Genomic DNA, 24735 nt, shown 5'->3' with positions numbered 1-24735 from the left:
TTCTGATTAGCTGTCCTGAAATGTGCCTTATTCAAAAAGCAGTTTCTGGACCTACTGATCAATAACAAAGACATGTTTGCCTGTATTTATCAAGGGTGCCAATAATTCCAGAGAGAGCTTAACATACTTAAAGGAAAAACATGCTTAGCCACACAAATCAGAAGTGCCTTGTTTGTTGAGTGATTCCACATTCGTGTGCCATTCAGCCCTTGTAACTCATTAAAAAAGCCTGATTATTGTCATTTTTAAACACTGAATCTGAGAAAAAGTGTGTTTGACCATTCAAAACATGTTATTAACCCATTTTAGGAACAATACCTCAGTTTTTACAGGGTTTCTTTGCTGACAGCGGCTTAAGTGAGGATTTTTTTACAAAGAATTAGTAAAAACACAAAACGTGGTCCATGTTAAGGGTATGGGATTCAAATGATTTACTCAAAAATGGTTCCTTTAAATGAATAATTTACTTTCGGTCTATAATTTGGGTAAGAGGGGTTATACTTCTGAATTGTCTTCATCCGTCTGATGTCACATTATCCTTGAAAATAAAGAGAATAGTTATTTTACTTCCTGTGATCCTCAGGGAATTTGCACGATGCAAATTCCTGTTGAACATGTTTGATCAAGTTGAACTTCCCTGCTGCAAAAAGTTTGACCAGCATGAATTCAATGACGGACTAAGCTGGTTTATGCTGGTCTGGTGCTGGTTTACCAGCACACCAGCATCCAAAACACAGCATATGCTGGTTTTGAGGGTGGCCAGCCATGCTCAGGTAATGGGGGTGAGTGATATAAATAAAATATAATGAAATATAATGATATAAATTTTTCATAACCTTTTTTTAAGTGCTTTAATGATTATATTTCAAGGTGAAATGTAACTGAGTTTCATGTTTAATATTCTATGTGTATGAAACATTCACGTAGGTTATCGTGAAGGACACTGCACCTTTATTTAAACTGTCCTAAACTATTTTATATGCTGTTTAGTGATTGTAATTGTGACTGTAATATCAGTGGGACGCGAATAGGACACCAATCGTCCAATCGCTGTGTTTATTTGTTTACCTGCCTGTTTTCCGACAAAGCCCGCCCTCCAGCTCTACGATTGGCTGATAGGGTCGTCTTGCTGCGCTAGGATTGGCTAGGTGTTCGCACTCACCAGTAGTCCTCCGATAGTAGCCAATCGCAGCGCAGGACAGGGCCTCGTGCACGCCCGTTGCCATAGCAGCGCTCCGTACTCCTGCGGGCGGGTGCCGAGTTCACTATTTGATAATACGGGGTTTAAAACCGGCTTCCTCAGTCGGTCCAACAGCTCGCTGATACAAAACAAAGGAGAGAAATGGCGAATAAAGCGGCTTTATTAGGCTTTATTTAGCGTTATTTTATTATTAAATACATTATTATTGTGTGTAGTCTGAGGCAGAGGTGGGCAGAGACGTTTACTCGGTGTAGGCGAACTTTAATTAGTTTTCGGAGTAAATTATTTAACCTTAACGTCATTTTCAAATGCTTTTAGCTGGCGTCACTTCTGCTCCAGCAGCTGTAACTCGATATCTGTGCGGAGAATGATTCACGTTTTACTCGCTTTTACTTTACTAAGTCCTTCTGTTGATCCAGGACTGCTTGGCTGTTGCTTCCACCTTTCACTCTGGAGTCTCCTTAGACCACAAAAACACAAATAAGACCAATAAAAGCTCCAGTTCCTTTGCTGACAGGTGCTGGTTTGCTGTTCTTCAGTGAACCTGGTTCTTTTGGCTCGTTTTTCACTGAAGAACAATTTACTTCAGTGTGAATTTGGGCTGTTTATCCTCCTCTGCTGTGGTAGAAACTGTGGTACACTACCATGTGGTGCGAAATGTCCCGTTTCGCCTGAGAAACTGTGTCTTTTTTCAAGAGAAAATGTTGAGAGTAGATGTGAAGCCTGCAGGAAGTAGACGCTGCTCTTGGCAAGACAGACCCCTCGCAGAAGAGACCCCCTCGGACGAAGGGATAAACCTGTATTTGCTTCTCCCGGCGAACTTTCAAACACAGGGGCCAGAGAAGGCTGAATTGCAGCTGTGGTAGAAGAAGTTACTCATTCGAGCTGCTTACTGGAAAGATGGACGGTGGTCCTCGACAGAGGGGGTCACCAGGACCCCCCACGAACCCCAACACGGAAAGCTCATCAGTGGCCTTGAAGAAGGAGATCGGCCTCATCAGCGCTTGTTGTATCATCGTGGGTGAGTTACATTACCTCACATTGCTGGACGGGTTAGTGTATGTATGGTGGACGGTCAGTGCCTCGTGCTGTAATCTGCCTCATATGAAAGTGTTTGCTTGAGGTTTTCAGTTTAACACACAGGATAAATAAATATATATATATATATATATATTTTTGGGAGGCTATCAAATTGTAAAATATATAATAATAATAATAATAATATATATATATATATATATATATTATATATATATATATATATAACTTCACAGAAGAAAGGAAAACCGAAAACATACTCTACTTTTGATGTAAGTCAAAGGAACCAGACTTTTTTTCCAAGTAATTTTGGGTCATTTCTTTTGGTCCATTTATAATTAAATTTACACACAACATAAAGGGCGACAGGCACTTTCTAATTATGTCCATATTGACATAATTTATATATATATATGTGTGAGGGAGCACTTCATTTTTGGAATTTTTAAGTCAATATAACAATTAAAAACAAGAGATTAGATATAAGACAGTCCACTTACATAAGAGGGGGAAAGGAAAATGAGGGAGAAAAACTAGAGTTTCTAAAACTGAAGTTTAAAAAATTATTGAAAGATTTTGAGAAAGTGAGATTCCTAACAACAACCTGCAAGACCTGGTGAAGCGCTAAAGCTATCCCCATCAGATAAACAGCACATAAAGCTTTAATCTGTGAGAAAATCAAGTTTACACTTTCACTTCAGTAAAAATCCTCTGGTGATTCTGTCCATCTTCCACTGTGAGAAGACAACTTAAAACTGTTGGTTTGATCATAAACCAACTTCTAAGACTGAACTTGAATATATGTCACTTCGCCTGTAAGGTAAATAAATGATGGGTGGTCTCTGACATTATATAAGCATTAATAATGAAGGTAATAGACATTCAGCCTCATTGATACGGTTTTCTCAGCAACATAGTTACTATATTGTACTCAACATGTCTTTTTACAGTTCTGTGCAAGTGTTAAATGAGAAAGTGTGGACGAGCTCCAAGTGAACAGATTTATAGCAGAGTTTGTAAGGATTATTGGGGCATAGGTGGATTTGTCGGTGGAGAGGATAGAAAGGGAGGCAGTGCGACTATAATACATTAATGGCAGCCAATGCATTGCCCTCAAAGTAGGTCACCAAATGAGAACTCTGGGGCTTAGCTGCCGGAAGCAGTCCCCTCCACCTTATGCTGTTTCTGATGCAATGTCCCACACAAGCACACAAACACACCCAGCAAAAAAATACCCAAACAAAACTCAGTGCACTTCCTTGTGATTGACAGATAATGAGACATTCTACACACACATTCAAGCCTTACAATGGAAAGGAAACTTGGTTGCATTACAGACATTTACGGCATCGTCATTTTAACGGTGATCTAGGATTACTGTGTTAATCCGTCTACTGCTGTGCTCACTCCTACGCTGAAGTGCCACTTAATTCAGTACTGTGCAAAAGACAGAGACCACCAGTCAAAATGGCCATGAAGTGCAAGTTATTGGTTTTTTTAAGATATAATAATAATAAGGAGATTAGATATGAAATAATCCACTTGCATAAGGAAGGAGGAAAGTCAACGGAAAAGAAGTAAAACAACAGGAAAGTTTCCAAAACTGGAGTCCGAAAAATAATGAAATGATAGAGAAAGTGGGACAGCCTTGCCAGACCTGGTAGACCACCAAAACTGCCACCATCAGGCTCCACTCTTGCTTTAGATCTGAAAACATCCACAGGTGTTTCTGTCCATCCTTACACAGTGAGAAGACAACTCAGTGCTATGGGTCTGCAAGGATGTGTGTGTGAACATATATGTCTGTATGATGGACTGGCAACTTGTCCAGGGTGCTTCCTGCCTTCCACCATGTGACCACTGGGATAGACTCCGGCACCCCTCACGACCCAGGAGGATAAGTTGTTTAGATATTGTGTGTGGGTGTGTGTTTAGTTGTTGAGGCTTCTATGTAAATTCCCATTAAATATGTTTTCTGCTTTTTCCTGACACAAACCTGACACTTGACTCTTGCCTTTCATCAGTGGTCAGTTTCTAACCTCAGGACAATGTTGGCTGGATATTTTTTGTTTGGCAGTCTATTCTCAACACAGCAGTGGCACCGAGGGGTGTAAAAACCCTGGCATTATACACTCATACCAGCCCCACACAAACAACCATGTCGCTAGCACGCTGATATCACTGCTGCGCTGAGAATGGCCCACCACAGAAATAATTTCTGGTCAGCGGTGGTCCTGTTGTAGTCCTTCACCTTTGCTGAACAGCATAGAGGGGGGCGGATAAATCATGCAGCTACAGTCAATAACTGTAAACCTACAAAGAGACCACTTACGCTGCTGGTCATAAGTTTGTAGTAGCTGTTTTTAATAATATAAAACCAGTTTTGTTGCAGATACATGGATAAATTGTTTCTAATATGATGCTGATGTTCTACAGGTGGAAATCTGTAGAAAGGCATTTTCAATGAACGGAGTTTTAGATGAAAAAGCATTGAAAATGAAAGTAAAATTAGTTTCCAGAATACCTCAAGTTCAATGCAGTGAGCAAATCTCACTGATGAAATAGCTGTTCATAGTGACAAAATCCCTATAAACAGATAAGTAAAGATTATATAACAGCATTTGGGTCATTCTCACCAAACCTAAATGTGTTTCTAAACATTTGAGTGTCATGAGAATCATGCAGATAAAAAGTGTTCATAGTCAAATGTTTGCAGGCTTCATTTAAATTTTTTTAAAGATTTTATCTTTTTTTTTTGCCCTACTTCTCTTTACTGCAATGTTTCCAAATGCAGAACATGTTCCTCATTACCTGTATTTATCATTTTATGAGTGTGTATTACTTTTAACTCTTGAATCTCTTCACGTCAATATTTTCATCGTAAACTATAAGGATGTGAACCAAAAAAGTAACATGAGAACCTCAATGGCTGCCAGTGTGTTGCAATAATGAGATACAATTGCAAAACACTATATTTTGCAAAACAAATGGGCTATTTTAATAAAGAGCTTTTAAAACACTTTGTCTGGTGACAGTACGCAGGTTGTGAAAAGTTGCCAAAAACAAATATAACTTCAATACTTTCTGTGTTACAATAACTGAAAAATAATACTAAAAGTCCTTTTCAAAATCGTTCAGATCATTCAGGTTTGTTTTGAATTATTCAATCAGGAATCATTGTTTGTATACCCAAAAAAGGACACCGGTATTTATGTAAGTTGGTTTCCAGTATTTGTCATGATAATGAGAATAACCCTTTTTTGCATGTCATATCTGTTGTTCCTAAAATACTTCACATTGTGAACACACCATTGCTTTACCCTTTAATATCTATGACGTTTCAGTTTACACTTTATCAGTTATTACTGAATAACAATTATTAATATGGAAAGTGATTACAACATATAGCATATATGCTAGATGTGTCTAATAAAATGGTCAATCTCATATGGAAATCTGATATATGGCAACATAAAGGTTTTAACCCCTTAAAATGCCAGGCTTATTACATACTAAGGCTTATTATTCAGGACTACAAGGACTTCAATACAAACTGGTGGAGCTATTCTTAGGTTATAGAAGTGTGTAATAAAATTGTGGCCATGTAGAGAGTTAATATATGACATATATTAGCATATATGGATTTTCCTTATATTTTACTTATAATTGTCCAACATGGACATATAGGTTACATATGCTAACTTCCTTAAAATTGGCCATTTTCAAATAAGCGATATCTATTTCGGGCATCCACATAGGTACATAGGTATGTCTAAGACATGTTTAACAATTTTTCATAAAAGGCATTATTCATAAATGGAGGATATATTTTGTTTATATATCGCTACGGTCTGGACAAAACCTCATAGCTCCATTTTTTGTCATTTTTGATTTTTTGACATAATTTGAAAAGGGCAGTTGTGTCAAAATCATATGATGAATTGTCAAAAATTACTTGAGAAATTTTTTTTATTATTATTTACATTAAAAGTAAAAAAGTGTTTTTGACGTTCCTGTAAAGTTACATTCTGGAGATACGTGGTTTTGTTCCGTCAGCAGTGACATGCTAGCTTTATGTTATGATAAGGTTTATATGCATCTCCTTAGTTTCTCCCATAAACTTTCTGATGTTGTGAAATAGCTGTAGTATAATGGCTACATAACTAAACACTAAAGACACACATTGTAAGCTGTGTAATAAAAGCATTAAAACATCAATAGAATCGGTTATAACTGTACTGGGATGTATTCACTACCTATCAGACATATATTTGTCATCCATGTATTGTGCATATATTTGTTCACCCATACCAACATGCATTTATTGTCCATATATCATGCATATATGTTCAATATTTGTATGTACACAACATGCATGTACATATATTTGGAAATATATGTCTGACCCATTGTGATATATGTGCATTTGTGGCCATACATCACATTTCTCTATGAGATGGGTGCAGGTACAAGGTTGGTGTACCTAATATACTACTATACCAGTTCCTCTCTTACACTCAGTGTTTTATCTCTCCCTCTCAGGTAACATCATTGGATCTGGGATTTTTGTTAGTCCAAAGGGAGTCCTGGAGAACGCCAGTTCAGTGGGTCTGGCTCTTATTATATGGATCATCACAGGGATCATCACTGCCATTGGAGCGCTGTGCTATGCTGAGCTGGGAGTCACTATTCCAAAGTCGGGAGGAGACTACTCTTACGTTAAGGACATCTTTGGAGGACTAGCTGGGTAATATTTATTGTTTCTTTATCTAGCAGCGTGTCTCTGTCTCTTACAGCAGTAGTTTGGAAAATAACCAAATGTACACTTACCTCAACTGTAGTCACTCAGTCAAGAGACGTTTGGTATGCAATGTTTTATCATTTGTTTTGCCCTGGGGCTGAAGGATAGGCGATACGGCAAACGTATCACAATATTTCAAGACATTTAGTATCGCAATTTTCTTGTTTGGTAAGTTGGAGCAGAGACAAAAGAATCAGTAGTGCCACATTTTGTAAAATACTATTAAAAATGAATTAATTAAATAAAGTCTACTTGTCATCTCACACACTGTGCTGAATTATGTCCAATTAAAAAGGCCCAATCTCTTTTTAATGCAGATGATTGTCACATATTGTTACATACAGTACCATGCAAATGTCCACCCTTCATTTTATGAATTTCCAGATATAAACTGTGAGTAAGTACAAGTTATTTTATTGAACTTTTCCATTTTTGTCCATTTTTATAGATAACAGTATGTGGTACAGTTTCAGAAAGCACATAAGCATGTCTTTGTGAGATTAACGACTATACAGTAACTTTAGACACCAGACAGGTCTTGGCTGATCAACTATATTTGGGTTAAATGTGTAAAACTGAGCTATTTCTTTAAACAAAAATGAAGACGGGCTAACTAACTAGCATTCCCAGTGCTCCTGTTCATAAAGACGTCTGTTTTTGTCCTAGATATAATGAAATGAAAGCAAACATCCAGCCAGTCATCACTTGTGTACCAGCTGGGGATCATTCCAGCTGTCTGTACCTTGTGTTGTGATTGAAAGAATGGAATGTTCTCAATGTACTTTTAGGTTGACAGTATGAATGTGTTCTACAGGTTCTTGAGGCTGTGGATAGCATTGTTGGTCATCTATCCCACCAACCAGGCTGTCATTGCCCTCACCTTCTCCAACTACGTCCTGCAGCCTCTCTTCCCGTCCTGCTTTGCCCCCAGACAGCGGCATCCGTCTGCTCGCTGCTGTTTGCCTGTGTGAGTAGAGAAACAGCTGTCATGTTTAATTATGTGAATGTGGACAAAATATGTGTAAGATGGATTTCCTTTTCTGCTTTTTCTGGTTTGTTCGTATACACAAAGTTTCTGAATGTATAGTGGGTTTGTTTTGGTGTCGTGGCCCATAATGTGCAGTCGTAAGCAAAGGTTTGGGCCCCCGTCAACATGTTGCATGTATTTATTGATTTTGTACGTGAAAATAAGTTAACACATTCTTTACAGAGATCACAAATTCTTCTGCAAATTTTAATGCATATTTTTATGCATTTTTTAATGCATATATTTATTTGTTAAATTTAACATTATTATGAACAAAAATGTACATAAAATGTGGCCTGAGCAAAAGTTTTAGCACACTTTATATTCTTCCAATATGTTAAATGCAGCAAATGGAAGCTGAGCAGAAAAAAAAACATATTTAAGTTTCTGTAGAGGATGTGTTCACTTATTTTAATTTAGAGGATCAACCATAAAAAAACAAACTTTTGCATACGATTATAGTGGTTTGTAATTTCTGTTTTTTTCCCATCAGTGCCCACTAACAGTGTAGTGATAGTGATATGGTACACACTTAAAAAGATGGTTCTTCAAGGGTTCTTTACTAAAGAAAATGGTTCTGTATAGGGCCATGAACACTCAAAGAACCCTTGATGATTAAAGGGTTCTTTGCATCTTGAAAGGGTTCTTCAGATTGATGGAAAATGTGCTACAGATGATTCTATATAGCACCAAAGAGGGTTCTGTTATTGTTACGATACAAGCTTATAACCCTTTTGGGTGCTATAGAACCTTTTTCTAAAATGTTCTATATAGAAGCATCTATAACACATTTATACAGTTCTCCCTCAATCTGAAGAACCCTTTCATGATGCAAAGAGCCCTTTAATCATGCAGTGTTTTTTGAGCGTTCATGGTTCTATGTAAAACCATTTTCTTTGCTAAAGAACCAAAGAAGCACTATCTTTTTTAAGAATGTACTGTAGCAATGTGGGACTGTAATTTGTGATATTTAAGTATGACAGATAAAAATTCATGATAAGCATGCTGGCAGTCTAACATGTGTGTTTTCAAAGAGCTTGTTCATACAGATCAACAGCCAACAGCATTTTGGCATGATTCTTAAACATTGTCCTGACTGGCTTGGTGGATGGAAAACAGCATGCTGTTCACTGAGAATCATAGTTCTCAGCCTTGTCTTAGAAAGCCTGTATGTTAGTATTATAGTTAGGAGAAAACCTAACACATTTTGTTTTTTGTTGAAAAACAATATAAGGTGGAATAATCATGTTTTTATACAAGCAACGTATACATCTCTGCTACAAATGAACACTTTAACTTTGTTTCTTAACCTGTTGTTCTAGAATTTAATTGTAATTGTTAATTGTAACAGACAGAGGGTTAGTTTAACACCTGCTAGAAAAGCCTGATGAATTAGTACAAACTTATCTAATTCAATATAATTCTGTGTTACAAGAAATAAATATATTTTCCAATCATACTTCATGATATATTATCTATCTATAAGACAGACAGCTCAATTGATACACACACACGCACACACACACACACACACACCAAATTATATATGAAAACTGACATGAGACTCTGTGTCAAACAATGACAATTTTTTTTTTCGTCCAGTGAAGGACGGCAAATAAAAAGCATCACACATCAGTAGAATATTGAACATTGTTTCTGAATTACTACAGCTATTATTACTAACTGTAAATGTCAATTTCATGAATATACTTATTTAAAACCAATATACTAACATCTAAAAGATACAAATAAAGTAGAAGAAACAGATTGTTTCATCTTAAAATCTGTGTAAACATGAAACAAAAAGCAAAATTTACTTTATTTGTTTTTGTTTACTAAAGGTGACTTAGTTGTAACACAGTGTTACAACGAATCCCGCAGTACTGAGGCTGTACTTAACCCTAGCAAGCACTTGCTGTGAGCTCGTCACATGCTTCAAAATGGTGCTACGTTGTCAGCAACGAGATGGTGATTAAAGTAATATAAGGTTGGATTTTGCTATTTACACAAATAGCTCAGTAACCGAAAAAAGCTTGTGTTAAAAAAAATGACTTACATGCCCTGAAAACACTCTTTGGCACAGATCTCTTTAAAACGCTGATGAATCGCTCTGAATTTTGGTGGGAGAATGAGGCTAGGAAATGTGGTAATGTGGCCAGAAGCACATGCTCCTTAAATTCTTTAACAACATAAGAAGTCCATGTTAATTTGTGCGCCACGCTCCCCTAATACTTATTCAACTGGATTCTCAGACTTGGATTACACCTAGTCTTGGACTAAATTGCAATGTCAGTGGTGTTTCACCATTAAAAATCTCATTTACTCTTTGTCATTTGCATAATAGGCCATTTAAACAAGATTTTCACCGATTTAAAAAAGGCATAATTCAGTCATTGAGATGTAAACAATGTCGTTCAGAGTAGCTTGATGTGAAAGGATAAATTTGGAGCAACTTACTGACTGATTTCTATACAGTGATTGTGAAAGGAATCAGTTGGTTGCAATGTCTATAACATAAATATAGTAATTTCATTTACTATCCCAAATGACCAGTGAACCTATTTTTGAGTTTTATATGTAATGTTGATGATGGTAAAATAGTAGTATATATGAAAAATAAGATTTCTCTGGGTTCTATTTTGCCTTTCAATCTCCTATATGTACCTTTCTGCCATGAATGCATCTTAAGAGCAGCTCTTGGGCCTAAATCTTATCTCATAGCTTTTAGAGACATAGCTATCACCACCACAGTGAACAATTCTGACTTGGTTCTCAGAAAAAAGGTGATAAACTGTCGCTAGGGTGGCACCCTCAAGCGTACATCTTCAGTACCTTTAGTTAGGGAACATAATTGCGCCATAAACCGTTAAAACTATATCGTTTTATGTTGTATTGACTCTGCACACCCTGTCTTGCCTCCAGCCTTTTATTTTATTGTTCTGTTTTAAAGCATTAGGTTATAAAAAGCTCATTTTACCCACATATTATGAATCTATAAGGTGCCCTCCAGACCTTAACATTGTATTAAAAAAGGATAACTGATTTCTGAATTCTTTCTTAGGAGAAGATGACATTACCATAAGTATTTCATTGTGAGACGCTCATTGTCATTGTGGTGATGAATGAGAAAAGTGTGAGGTCTGCTTCTACACTGATAGACTGCTAAAAGAGTTCTGTGATGTAGAATGGAACAGTAGCGAACTGTAATTATTAAATCCAGGCCTCAGTTGGGACCATAAATATCAAAACTCAGTCAAAAAAAGGGTTTGACTTTGACCTGATCAATAGATTTTCCCTCTGTGTCCCATAGTGTTGCTGACATGGGTGAACTGCTCCAGCGTGCGCTGGGCAACACGGGTACAGGACTTCTTCACTGCTGGCAAGCTTCTGGCCTTGGGGCTCATCATCATCATGGGCATCGTGCAGATATGCAAGGGTACCTATGACTTTTACAGCTGCATTTATCCACCTACTCTCTGAAAATACACCTACACCCACACTCAGTGGCCATTTTTTCAGAAACACCTATCTTGTGGTTTTGTAGGTTCACAATTACAGACTGTAGCCCATCTGTTGCTGCACAGTTTATGAGCCCCCCCTTTACCTCATCCATCAGTGGAAAGAGACTGCCGAAGGACCACCACTGACCAGATATTATTTGGGTGGTGGATCATTCTCAGCACAGCAGTGATACTGACATGGTTGGTTCTAGCATATCAGACACAGTGGTGTTGTCGGGGACAAATCATTTTCACAGCTAGGTTAAGAGTGGTCTCCCAGCCAAGAGTGGCTCTGTGGTCAGAAACTGACCTTTGATGAAGGGCTAGAGGATGGCTAACACAAATTGTACATCAGCAGATGAGCTACAGTCTCTAACTCTATACCAACAAGGTAGGTGTCTAATAAGAGACAGTAAGTGTGCATAGTAATTTTAAACTCCAGTAGTGCTGCTAAACCTGATAAACCTGTAGCAACACCCACTAGCATGCCATGTCAGTGGCAATGCTGTGCTGGGAATAGTCCACCACCGAAACAATATTTGGTTCCAGTGGTTCTATGGTGGTTCTTTTCAATTGATGCACAGAGTAGGGGTTGAGTGAACAATTTTGCCTCAACAGATGAGCTGCAGTCAGTAACTGTAACCTACAAAGTGCACCTATATGGTAAGTTGACCTGATAAAATGGCCAGAAAGTGTAGGCACAAGTGTACCTAATACAGTGGCAACTCAGTGTACATTCAGATGATTGTTCTTGTAGCTTTATTTATTGTTCCAATGTGAAGTGATGTTTGGCAACAAAGAACTCTCTGTGGATCCAGGGCAATTTTACTGGCTGGAACCAGTCCATGCATTTGAGCCTTTCCAGGAGTATGACATGGGCCGCATTGCTCTGGCCTTCCTGCAAGGATCCTTTGCATATGGAGGATGGAATTTTCTCAACTACGTTACAGAGGAGCTCATTGATCCATACAAGTAATGTACATTCATAAGTGTTGCTCGAATGCACTTGATTCAAATGTGTACATCGGTTCCACATGAATGAAATACATTACATGAACAAGATTCTTGCCAAAAGTAAGTAAACAATAGCAATTGTGTTGATGCAGTACATTTCATTCATGTGAAATCAATGTACACATTTTTAAAAGCAATGATTTTTAGTGTATACATCACCTGTGCACATTAATTATTTGTCATAATTGGTGGCCAGACCACTACATGTGATTATTTTTGGTTTCATGAACAAATTCATTTTGTTGAGTAATTTTGAATGTATTTGTACTCACTGGCCAATTTATTTTGAATACCTGTACAGTCATGCAATTACTCAGTCACTGAAATCACTGAGATGTGACAAAGTGCATTTTCATGCCAGAAGAAGTCAATCGAAGAACTGTTAATTGTGGTGTTCGTGGCTGACAGGAACAGAACCATAAGTTTGCAAGGTCTTTTGCTGTTGTAGCCCATCCACCTCAATGTTCGACACATTTTGCATTCAGAGATGTTTTGCTGATGACCACTATTGTTAAGACTGGTTATTCGGGTTACTGTAGCCTTCATATCACCTCAAACAAGTCTGGCCATTCTTCTCTGACCTTTCTCATTGACAAAGTATTTCCACCCACAGAACTACCGCTCTCTGGGTGTTTTTTGTGTACACTTTAGAGGTTGTTATGCATGAAAATACCAGAAAACAACAGTTTCTGAAAAATCTGAACCCCCTCCCCGTCTGGCACCAACAACCATTCTGCATTCAAAACCACTTAGATCACATTTTCCCCCCATTCTGATATTTAATGTGAACATTAACTGAGGCTCTTGACACATGTCTGCATGATTTTATGCACTGCGCTGCTGCCACGTATTTGGGTGATTGGATAATTGCATGACTGAGCAGGTGCACAGGAGTTTCCACTAAAGTGGCTGGTAAGTGTCTCTGGGGAGACGCAGTTGCATGCAAAATTTTTGCTTATCCATTGGTCAAATTGCCTTTGGAGACAAAGTTCCTTCAGACAGACATTTTCTGCAGATCTTTGTTTTGTTTTGCTTATCTGATCTATGGATGGCAATATCTAGTAAACAGTTTTGTCTTATAGATACGCCCTTGACTTTAGTTTTTCATATAAACCTCCATTTATTCTTACGTTCAAGTTCTCAGACAGCTGCTTAAAAGAGAACGTAGTTGTTGACACACTGAAAACCATTTGGAATAATAGATCCACTCTAGTTGTTTCACCTTATTGCTGTTAGGCTTTCTAGGTTTTCCAAATCATGTTATTAAATTTAATTAATAATTTAATTTTTTAAGGAAAGGTATATACCAGAGATGGCATATTGGTATTGAAGGATGTGGTATCAGGCCGACATCTGCAGAAAATGTTTGATTGGATTGGATAAAAGACGGGCAAAAAACTAAAAACAGATCCAATTCTGTAGGAAATCTAGCCTAAAATAGTACACACTCCCATTGTGTGATGTGATGTTTTTAGATGTGTATTTCCTCCTGTGGGGTAGAAGAGTGTTTAAGTAGTTTGAGCATGATTGTCTACTTTTAGATGCTTATCTCAAGCGAAGTGCTTCAAGAGATGTTTTGCTGATAACCACTGTTGTAAAGACTGTTTTTTTCGGGTTGCTGTAGCCTTCATATCACCTCGAACAAATCTGGCCATTCTCCTCTGACCTCTGACATCACAAGTGAAGTGCTTCAATTAACAGTGTAAATTCAAACCCATGGAATAGAAAGTCATCTATATTTTCAAAATTATGCTATTTGTGGAACTGCAAGAGAAATGATTGTCACATTTTTGTTTTTCAATAATATATTGTTTGAATGTATCACATATGATACAGTAGGCATGTATGTTTACTTATAGATTACAAAAACATGCCACTAAATCCACATTTAATTTTTTTATTTAATTTCGTAACAGGTTACATTTCTCTTATATTTTCAGTGTGAGATTAAGCTAATCAACCACATTTTTATGAACTTTTTTTTTAATCCATCTTCACCAAGTATGCCAACATTTAAGGAACTGACTAAAATACCAGCAGTATCAATTAATATACATGTTTTCAGCCTCAATTTACCATAAATACATTAAACATTCCATAAAATGCACTAAAACAATTCATTTTTAAAGAGTAGAAGTTTTGAAAGGAAAAATATTAGATCAGTATCAGCATTGGCCAATACTAAAGGTTTCAATATCGGTAGTGTTATCAGAAAGAAGTGCAATTGTGCCATCTTTAGTTTGTACACAAAAAAACGTGCAAAAACGGAGATCGTTGCTGTCCAAAAAAAACATGTATCTTCATTTTTTATTTTTATTTTTATAGTTCATTTGAACATGACTGTTGTGTAACAATTTTATGATGATTGGGCCAGTAAATTTGCTTAGAATAAAATGTCTTTTTGCTCTCATCTGTAAAGTTACCATTTTGGAGATACTTGTTTTTCTTTGGACAGCAGTGAAATATACAAAGCCAGTGAAAGATTTCATGATGATTCTGCCATACTAAAGAAATCAGAAGCACCCATAAAACTGTAGCTTTGAACTGCATGAACAGTAATTGTGGTTCCTCTCTGTCCAACAGGAACCTGCCTCGGGCGATCTTCATCTCCATACCACTGGTCACCTTCGTTTATGTGTTAGCAAATGTGGCATATGTCACAGCCATGAGCCCAAATGAGCTGCTGGCCTCCAATGCTGTGGCTGTGGTGAGTTAGTCTTCGCAATAAGCAGCTTAGTGGCTTCTCCATTCAGCAAGAAATTAAACACCCATTCATCAGTGGATTAGACAGACTGATTCATCTGCCATTAACACGAAATCCACTTTCACCTGTTATAATGTGATTGGCTCTATTGTTCTCTTGAGCTCGTTTGAGTATTAAATGTCCTCCACACCTCACCCAACCATCTCACCTCGTCTCCCTCGCTGACAGATTTTTGGCGAGAAGCTGCTGGGCGTGGTGTCATGGATCATGCCTATCTCCGTGGCTCTGTCAACCTTTGGAGGTGTAAACGGCTCTCTCTTCACCTCGTCTCGGTTAGTTGATTCATGCTGTTTTTCTTAAAGTAGACTTCCTTAAGCTCCTCCCACTTTATTTCCATTCATTCTTGCTGACCAAATGGCATATATCATACAAAGCTCTTGTCAAAAACAGCTTTACAGTCCATCACAGGTCTGTTTTTTATTGTGTATTGTCCATAAAAATTATTTGCCCCCTCCCGATTTTTTCTATTTTTGCATATTTGTCATACAATTGTTTCAGATATTTTAAACAAAATTTAGTAGAAGACAAAGGCGACCCAAGTAAATGCAAAATACAGTTTTTCCATGTTCATTTTGTTTATTGGAGGAAAAAAAAGTTATCCAACACCAACTGACCCTGTGTGAAAAAGTAAATGCCCCCTTAGTTACTCAATCAACCCATTGACCCAACTTGGTCTATAAACAGGATCCATTAAACTAGAAACACCCAGGCTTGATTACTGCTGAATCCAAATATTACTTAAGTAGAACATTTCTAGCTCTCTAAAGAGTAGCAGCACACTATGCCATGATGAAAAGAAATTCGGGAAAACATGAGAAAGTTGTTGGAATTCATAAGTGTGGAAAGGGTTACAAATAACTAAGGCTCTGGAACTCCAGGGAACCACAGTGAGAGCTGTTAAATCCAAATAATGAAAACTTGGAACAGTGGTGAATCTTCCCAGAAATGGCCAGCCTACTAAAATTCCTCTAAAAGCACAGTGACGACTCATTCATAAACTAACAAAAGACCCCAGATAAACATCTAAGGAACCTCACCTCAGATAAGGCCACCGTTCATGTTTCTACCATTTGAAAGAGACTGGGCAAAAATGGTATTCATGGGTGGGTTGCAAAGTGAAAACCACTGCTAACCAAGAAAAGCATAAAGGCTCATCGCACATTTGCCATATGAAATAATATTGTGTCGACTGATGAGTCAAAAGTAGAACTTTGTGGAAGATATGGGGCCCATTACATCTAGCATAAAGCTAACACGCAATTCCACAATAAGAACATCATAGCAACACTCAGACATGGTGGTGGTAGTCTGATGGTGTGGGGATGCTTTGCTGCTTTAGGGCCTGAGTGGCTTCCCATAATTGACAGAACTATGAATTCTGCTTTCCAGAAAATTGTGCAGGGGAACGTCCAGTCACCAGCTTGTGATCTTAAGCCCAAGCACGGTTGAGTTATGCAGTAAGAGTTTTTGCATGAGGATCTGAAACCATTTAGTGTGACAAACCTCAAAAAATAGATTAAATCAGTAGGGGGCAAATACGTTTTCACTGAAGTGCACATTGTGAACAAACGTTTGTTACCTTTTGTACTGTCTGGGCTTCTATTGGTGCAGTTTAACTGTTAGAATGCACATGTGATAACAAAAAAACCTGTAATTTTATATGATTTATATTGTTATATAAAACAATTAGCCACTTGGCTTAACAACACTCCTTACCAGTGAAAAAATCACGAACTATGTACTATTAAAAATAATAACCACGAACAGTTCTTCCACCACAAAATGGATTGTTAGAATAGGCTATTGTTTCCAAGCATCCATGGACAGCTGAACATGGACAAGTTTCAGTTGCCCATCATAGTATATTACAGTCATTCACTTTTGAACTTTCTGTCACATAATAATGAACATATAATAATATAGCAGTGGTCAATGCAGAAATTTTCACCTCATAAAAAGTTTTTCTTATCAAATTATTATGCTCATTTCCACCTCTATGTGATTTCCTATGTCTTGTTAGCGTCAGGCTAATAGTGCTACACTTTCGTTCTCCCACACTTGGTTTATTACAAGGACATTTGATGCTTGTAAGGCATTCAAGTAACGTATTTTTATTGCTTTTATGTATAGTTTTACAATGAATCCTTCAGTGAATACTGCTAGCCTGTTAGCTATCTGCTGAGTTGATCAACAAAGTTGTAACTGTTAAGAAAATGAGTTTAAACAAAACTGGGTTCTTACATGGGATATATTTCAGACTCAACCCTGTTGATACAGAACATTAATCTAATGTAAATGTAACTCATAGAGTAATTACATTTATATGGAAATAAATATGTAATAACACAGTTACATTTGAATAGCTTATCAGAATAAAAGTAATAACTCTAAGGGTTAAAACTAAGGGTGTGTTTTTTTAACACATACTTTTTATCACATAGTATTGTAGCTTTCCTCTTTCCCAACCCATCTTCTACGAGATCATCTTATTAGATACTTTCAGTCCTTTTATCAGCAGGTCAGTTTGCCAAAAGCATTGTAGTGTTAAGATTATCTTATCATCTACTCTGCTGCTTTTTCTACAGCGTTATGATGCTCCTTGAGCTACAGTGCTTTTTTGGGGGGTGGAACTCAGCAGTTGACATTGTCTGTATATGCACAATTTCCTCATGAATTACTAAAATACATCAACATTTCATTCTTAAGATTTAGTTGCATAGAGAAAAAAACAAGCGCATCACTTCTTATGTCATTTAACATGTTGATAATTTTTTCTAGCTGTATGCCACCCTAATAAAATCTCTGGTTTCTTAAAAGACACAAAATAGAAAAAAAGAATATAAACAAAAGTACATTATCTATATTAAAGTAAACAAAAATGTAAACTATAATGCTGCATCTCAATATTAAATGGACTGAGCATTACAAGTCAAAGTTTATTTATATAGCACTTTATATCACAAAGCAGCTTTACAGAAAAATCCGGGTCCAATCACCCATGAGCGTCGCCAATGGCAACAGTGGCAAGGAAAAACTCCCTAAGAGCAAAAGGAAGAAACCTTGAGAGGAAGCAAGACTCATAAGAGGAACCCATCCTGATAGCAAACAATAACAGCAGAGAATATGATTTGACCATTAGTATAAGTATAAGAATGTATACTTATTCTTATACTAGTTTCAAGTTTATTTGTCATTTGCACAACATGTCAGGACATTCGTGCATTGAAATGCTTGTGGTGAGGCACACATAATCACTCTACAGCAGGGCAGCATTATATACATACTAAAAACAGTGTAGACAAAGTAGCAAAGTAAAAATACAAAAGAAAACACTGAAACTGAAATATATTAAATATACACAAAATATACACACAATTTACACAAAATATTGAGACAGGAGGGACCTATGTAGAAGAAATCTTTGCTATGTACTAATATATTAAACAAGGGATAATCTAAAAACAATATATATATGTTTTAAAGTGACTTAATGTTATTGTTATAATAATACTACAAGTTAATACTATAATACTATATACAATAATACTATAATACTACAAGTTAATTCACAGGCTGGTCTTGTCTTTCTATATAAAGTGTAGCTCTTACCCTCAGCTGAAATGAGTGTGAGAGGGCATTTTCTAATGTGGTTCATTCACTCCTAACATAACTGAATAGAGGTGGACTCTGCAATCGAGTAGAGGTGCAAATCAGTAGCTATTACCATCCCTACAGAGCAAGTGACTTGTTTAAGACATGCAGAATTGGCACTACACTCAATCAATCATTCAATCAACCTTTATTTAAACTCGTACATTGAGGGAGACCCTCATTTACAATGTAGCCAAGCCAATACAGAAATAGTAAAAACATAACAAATGCTAAAAAGTAATAATAATCATAGTAGTAAATAAAAAAAATTTAAAAAAAATCAATAAACCATAAAAAATTACAACATAAAATTACATAAAATTATAAAATTTAATAAATAAGATAAAGCAAGGATAAAAAAATATAGTTAATAAAATAAATAAAGAAACTGAAACATGTAAAACGATAGCTTGGCATCATTAAAATAAATGAGAACACAATAATAAATGGAACAATATCTAAAAACATAGCAAAAATCACTTTAAAACTTAACAAAAATCAAGTGAAACAGTTGCAGGCTGATTGGAGGTGGTTAGAGATGATTATACGAAAAGTTTAAAATGTTCATATGACACCAGTGAATGAATTACAACTCACTGGTTCACTGTAGCTAAAAGCAGATTTCCCCAGTTCAGTAAAAGCAGCTGCAACTTAGCAGTTTCTTGAATGCTTTGGTGAGAAATAGCTGCTGGGACGTGTGGTTTCTCTTGTGTTTTTCCTATTTGCCAGCTTGTTATTAATAAATAATAGCATTTTCCTCTACATGTAACATGTAACTGCTGTTCCTTTTAAGGTGGTATGGAAAAAGACCTTTAAAGACCTTTAGCTTCAGGTTTTTCTCCTCACTTCTTTAACTGACACATTTGCTTCATACGTCAACACTCTGTTACCGGTCAGTCTACCACCCTTACTCCATCATTCCTGTACTCGACTGAGAAAATTCCCTGTTTCAAACAGCTTGGCTGTTAGCCAAATTAGACTATTCAAACTAGTTTTCTCCAGTTCAGAGAGCTGCAGAGTGCAGTTGTTTTACGTTTGTAGTGATCACTATTAGGAATATTATGGATTGCGTTAAATAGAACTATAGAAACCATTCCTGGCACCACACATTTTATAGCATGGAATTGATAATATAATAAAAATAAAATAATATATGTGTATCGTGACGCCACTTCAAGATAATACTTGATTTATTTCATTTTTAAATTCACAACTGCACATGCCTTATTTGAATACCCAATTAACTCCACCACAAACATGACATTTGTTAAATGGACGTACACAAAGCGCAGACAATGGTTTCATAAAACAGCGCACTTTGCCTTGTGTTAAGTTAAAATTATTGTTGAAATTATTTCAACTGCTTCTTATTGAATTGTATGATTTTGAAAAAGACAAGTAATCCAAAAGTAGAGGAAAGTAATTAAATTATATTACTGTAACATAGTAATCATTTGGGATTGACAAGTAATCAGTAATCTGTCACCCACCTCCTAAACCTGCGCGTTACTAAATAGCGTATGCTTATTGGCCCTTATTCACAGATTTGATAGACCTGAATGATGTACAAACTACTCCATATCAGATTCAGGAAGCTGCCGTACAACAACAAAACAAGTAGTGATTGGGGTGCAACTGATGAATCAGTTCCAGTGCGTGAAAACTAGTGCCTGCTCACAAGTACCTTATTTACATGTAATTCGCAATGGACACACCCAAATTTGCCCTCATATACATATAATTTGCTAGAAGTACACCCTAATTCATGCAAACGTTTTGATCAGTCAGTAAAAGACAAGTATTCACCAGGTTTGTAAGCCAATGGTTGTTGAACAGGAGGTTCAATGATTGAAAAGAATAAAATGTGAAATGAACAAAATGAAGCCTTTTTTCAGATGAAGTGATGTGATTGTATGATTGCAGTTATTTTATATAAAATACTAGAAGTTTCAGAGATATTATCGCAGTATATGAGCTTCTACTGTACTGCCGCCCACCACCACCCCCCTCCCCAAGCCACATCACTCCAGTTTAAACCCTGAGAACGTGAAAGGTCAAGCACATCTCAAACTGCAGAGAACTTTAGATACTTTTGGCTTAAAGTCAGCAGCAGCCATAAAGACAACAAATAGAGTAGGTATTATTTGGGTGGTGGGTCATTCTCAGCACTGCAGTGACACTGACATGGTGGTGTTTTAGCGTGTGTTGCGCTAGTCCGAGTGGATCAGACACTGCAGTGCTGCTGAAGTTTTTAAACACCTCAGTGTCACTGCTGGACTGAGAATAGTCCACCAAACAAAAATATTCAGCCAACAGCGTCCTGTGGGCAGCATCCTGTGACCACTGATGAAGGACTAGAGGATGACCAACACAAACTGTGCAGCAACAGATGAGCTATTGTCTCTGACTTTACATCTACAAGGTGGACCAACAAGATAGGAGTGTCTATTAGAGTGGACAGTGAGTGGACACAGTGTTTAAAAACTCAATCAGCACACACTAACCTGCCACCACCACGTCAGTGTCCCTGCAGTGCTGAGAATGATCCACCACCCAAATAATACCTGCTCTGGGATGGGCCCGTGGGGGTCCTGACCATTGAAGATCAGGGTGAAAGGGGGCTAACAAAGTATGCAGAGAAACAGATGGACTACAGTCTGTAATTGTAAAACTATAAAGCGCACCTATATGGTAAGCAGAGCTGATAAAATGGAAAAAGAGTGTAGATACAAGGTAGGTGTACTTAATGAAGTGGCCAGTTGGTGTGGTCAGACATTCCATCAGAGGAAGACATCTGCAACAATTCGAGCCCTGACTGTCAGTGAAATTTGCATGCGGTCATTTTTTGTTCAGGTTTCAACTTTGATGAATAAGGGCCATTCTGTTCGTAATAGGCGCTTTCATAGATACACATTACATTAACATACTGATTTGTGCAATTCATCAATCACTTATCCAGTCCTAACTGCCTTTTTCTCCTGTTAGATTGTTCTTTGTCGGAGCAAGAGAAGGCCATCTTCCTCGTTTGCTGGCGATGATCCACGTGAACCGTTTCACCCCAATCCCAGCACTGCTTTTCACTGTAAGTGAAGACCATTGGAGACCATTTCCATATTCCTTATGAGAATTCACCTGACCACTAAACACAAATCCTTACTCTCTTTTAGTGCATATCAACTCTTCTGATGCTCTGCACCAGCGATATGTACACCCTCATCAACTACGTGGGCTTCATAAACTACCTGTTTTACGGGGTCACTGTCGCTGGGCAGATTGTGCTGCGTATCAAACAGCCAGATTTGTATCGACCAATCAAGGTGAGGCAGCACACAGCTCATGTCTTTCAGTATACCGGAGCTGAATGACAATTAAGAGTCAACAGTTTGAGTCATACATAGATTGACTGCATAGCTACATACACAAATCTTCTGACATTGATACACCAGTTTGATGGTTAGGGCTGAATTATTAGTGCAAACAACAACCCACATGACAAAGCCCACTGAATGTTTTGCACACATGTTAATGTTTTCACATTAACCCATTAGTGTAGTGGTGCGTATACATAAGCATATGCCCACCTTTGAGGACATGGGTTGAACAAATGCACATCTAAACCAAAAAAGCCCCATTTAGGACTGCACATTCGTCCAATTGTGAGCCATATAACCAGCTCTACAGTCACTGATCAAACAAATGTAAGCTAGCTAGCTGAAACAATAGCAACGACAGTAACACCAACAGCCACATTCCAGTCCAGCAAATGAGTTTTAAGATTTGTTATATGATCTTATGCTCTCATCTTTTAATTATTTCATTGGTTTAAACCTTTACATTGGATATATAGAGTACTGTGCAAACAGCCTTTATTTATTTAATGTCCAGTCAAAACGGCAGTTAGGTACTGGTTAATCCTTTAGACTGGATAGGAGATAATCTTCTTGTGTAAGGAAATCAAAATGGGACTCCTAACAACCATACAAGACCTGGTAGACCACCAAAACTGTCAGATAAAGAACGTAAAGCTTTCATCTTTGAGAAAGAGGAGAAAATCTAGTGCCAAGCTGCTTTTCATTAATTTCATTTTTCCTTTAAAACAGCCATTAAGTACAAGTAATTACTTTTTCAGGAAACAGAGAACACAAACGCCTCAACAGCTAAATATAATATCAAATTTTTCAGTATTTAGTGCGTCCACTCTGCCTTTATTACAGCTTCCATTCTGTTTGGGAGTCTTGCTTTTTAAAGAAATCTCAGGGTTTTCACAGCTTCAAAGTTCAGTCTTAGAAGTTGGTTGCACATTCTGCTTCTCATAAGTAGTCACAAACACATTCAGTGATGTTGAGGTGTGGACTCTGGGGTGGTCAGTCCATTGCTCTGAGAGCACCAACAGCTGCTTTATTTATTTCCTTTTCTCAGCAGCAGCTTCTTGACAGCTACACATCCTTTCAGACTCATAGTGCTGAGTTGTCTTCTCACAGTGGAAGGATGGACGGAAGCACCCGTAGATTTTTTCAGATCTGAAGAGCTTGATTTCCTCCTCTCTCTCAAAGATGAAAGCTTTAAGTGCTGTTTATCTGACTGGGGCAGTTTTGGTGGTCTGCCAGGTCTTCCAGGTGGTTGTTAGGAGTTCATTTTCTCTTTATCTTTTACAATTTAACTTCAGTTTTTTCACTTATTTTCCTCTGACTTTCCTCTTTCTCACGCAAGTAGATCATCTTTTATCTAATCTCCTTAGAAGTATCTCTTGAAAAATGAAAAACTTGTACTCAGTGGCTGTTTTTACTGGAAAAGGGTGGTCACTTTTGCCATGTAACTTTTGCCATGTGTTGTATGTGAGTATCTAAACATCTTTTTCCATCTATGCATCACTGTCAAACAGGTTAGCCTGGCGTGGCCTGTGATCTACCTGCTCTTCTGGGCTTTCCTGCTCATCTTCTCGCTCTACTCGGAGCCGATGGTCTGTTGCATAGGTCTGGCTATCATGCTGACGGGTGTCCCAGTTTACTTCGCTGGCGTCTACTGGGAAAACAAACCCAAAAACTTCATTTCATTCGTTGGTAGGTTAGCACTTAAGATAATTTTGCTCGTTTCTGTGCATTTAAAACGATGTACATTTCCCTCATCAGTGCTTTTTAAGTTATTTTTAGTGTTGTAAAGCACTCTGAGCCGTTGTTGTTGTTTATTTGTTCTTAAATCTATTTTTTCCACACTGGATTTGCTTCAGTTTCTCTTATATTATTTTTAGCATTGTTGCATCTTGTATTGTAAGCAAACTGTATCATTATTAATAAATAACAGTGACTATTACAGCTACAACAAATCGTTGGTAATGATGATAATGATTATTATAATGAAGATGATGATCACTATTATCATCAACCACTTTTCCAATCCTGTCTCTGCACAGCTAAAATGACACGCTTGGGGCAGAAGTTATGCCTGGTGGTGTATCCCGCAGAAGACAAGAGGAGAGACGATGAAGAAAATAGAGAAGAAGCTGATGAGAAACTCTGACAAGAGAGTGATTTTAAGCAGAACATGAGCTTATTTACAGGTGTTGAAATGTATTTGAAGTGTGGACACAAAGTACAATCATCCATGAGGATTTCTGAGTGTTGAGTTTGCTCTGGCCTTAACAATTGTCTGTTGCAGTCCTGCCATCTACTGGCCAGGCTGTGCACTGCTATGTAGCAGATTTACATACGCACACAAGAATATGAATTGTGTAAAAGCTTA

The 24735-nt window shown here is 37.4% G+C and overlaps 1 protein-coding gene across 1 annotated transcript; it reads left to right on the top strand.

The window, feature by feature from the left end:
* The first annotated feature begins 1313 nt into the window (after positions 1–1313).
* Positions 1314–24735, top strand: slc7a8b (solute carrier family 7 member 8b). Its single transcript, XM_036597147.1, is given in 12 exon segments — positions 1314–2222; positions 6782–6986; positions 7855–7960; positions 7962–8007; positions 11378–11503; positions 12386–12539; positions 15165–15288; positions 15514–15617; positions 21982–22078; positions 22164–22313; positions 23879–24056; positions 24407–24735. Coding segments are annotated over 12 exon segments (1518 nt in total). The 5' UTR covers positions 1314–2101; the 3' UTR covers positions 24514–24735.

This window comes from Colossoma macropomum, unplaced genomic scaffold, assembly GCF_904425465.1.
Source record: "Colossoma macropomum unplaced genomic scaffold, Colossoma_macropomum, whole genome shotgun sequence".
NCBI lineage: Eukaryota > Metazoa > Chordata > Actinopteri > Characiformes > Serrasalmidae > Colossoma > Colossoma macropomum.
The sequence above is the reverse complement of the archived record's forward strand: the minus strand, read 5'-3'. Positions and strand labels throughout refer to the sequence as shown.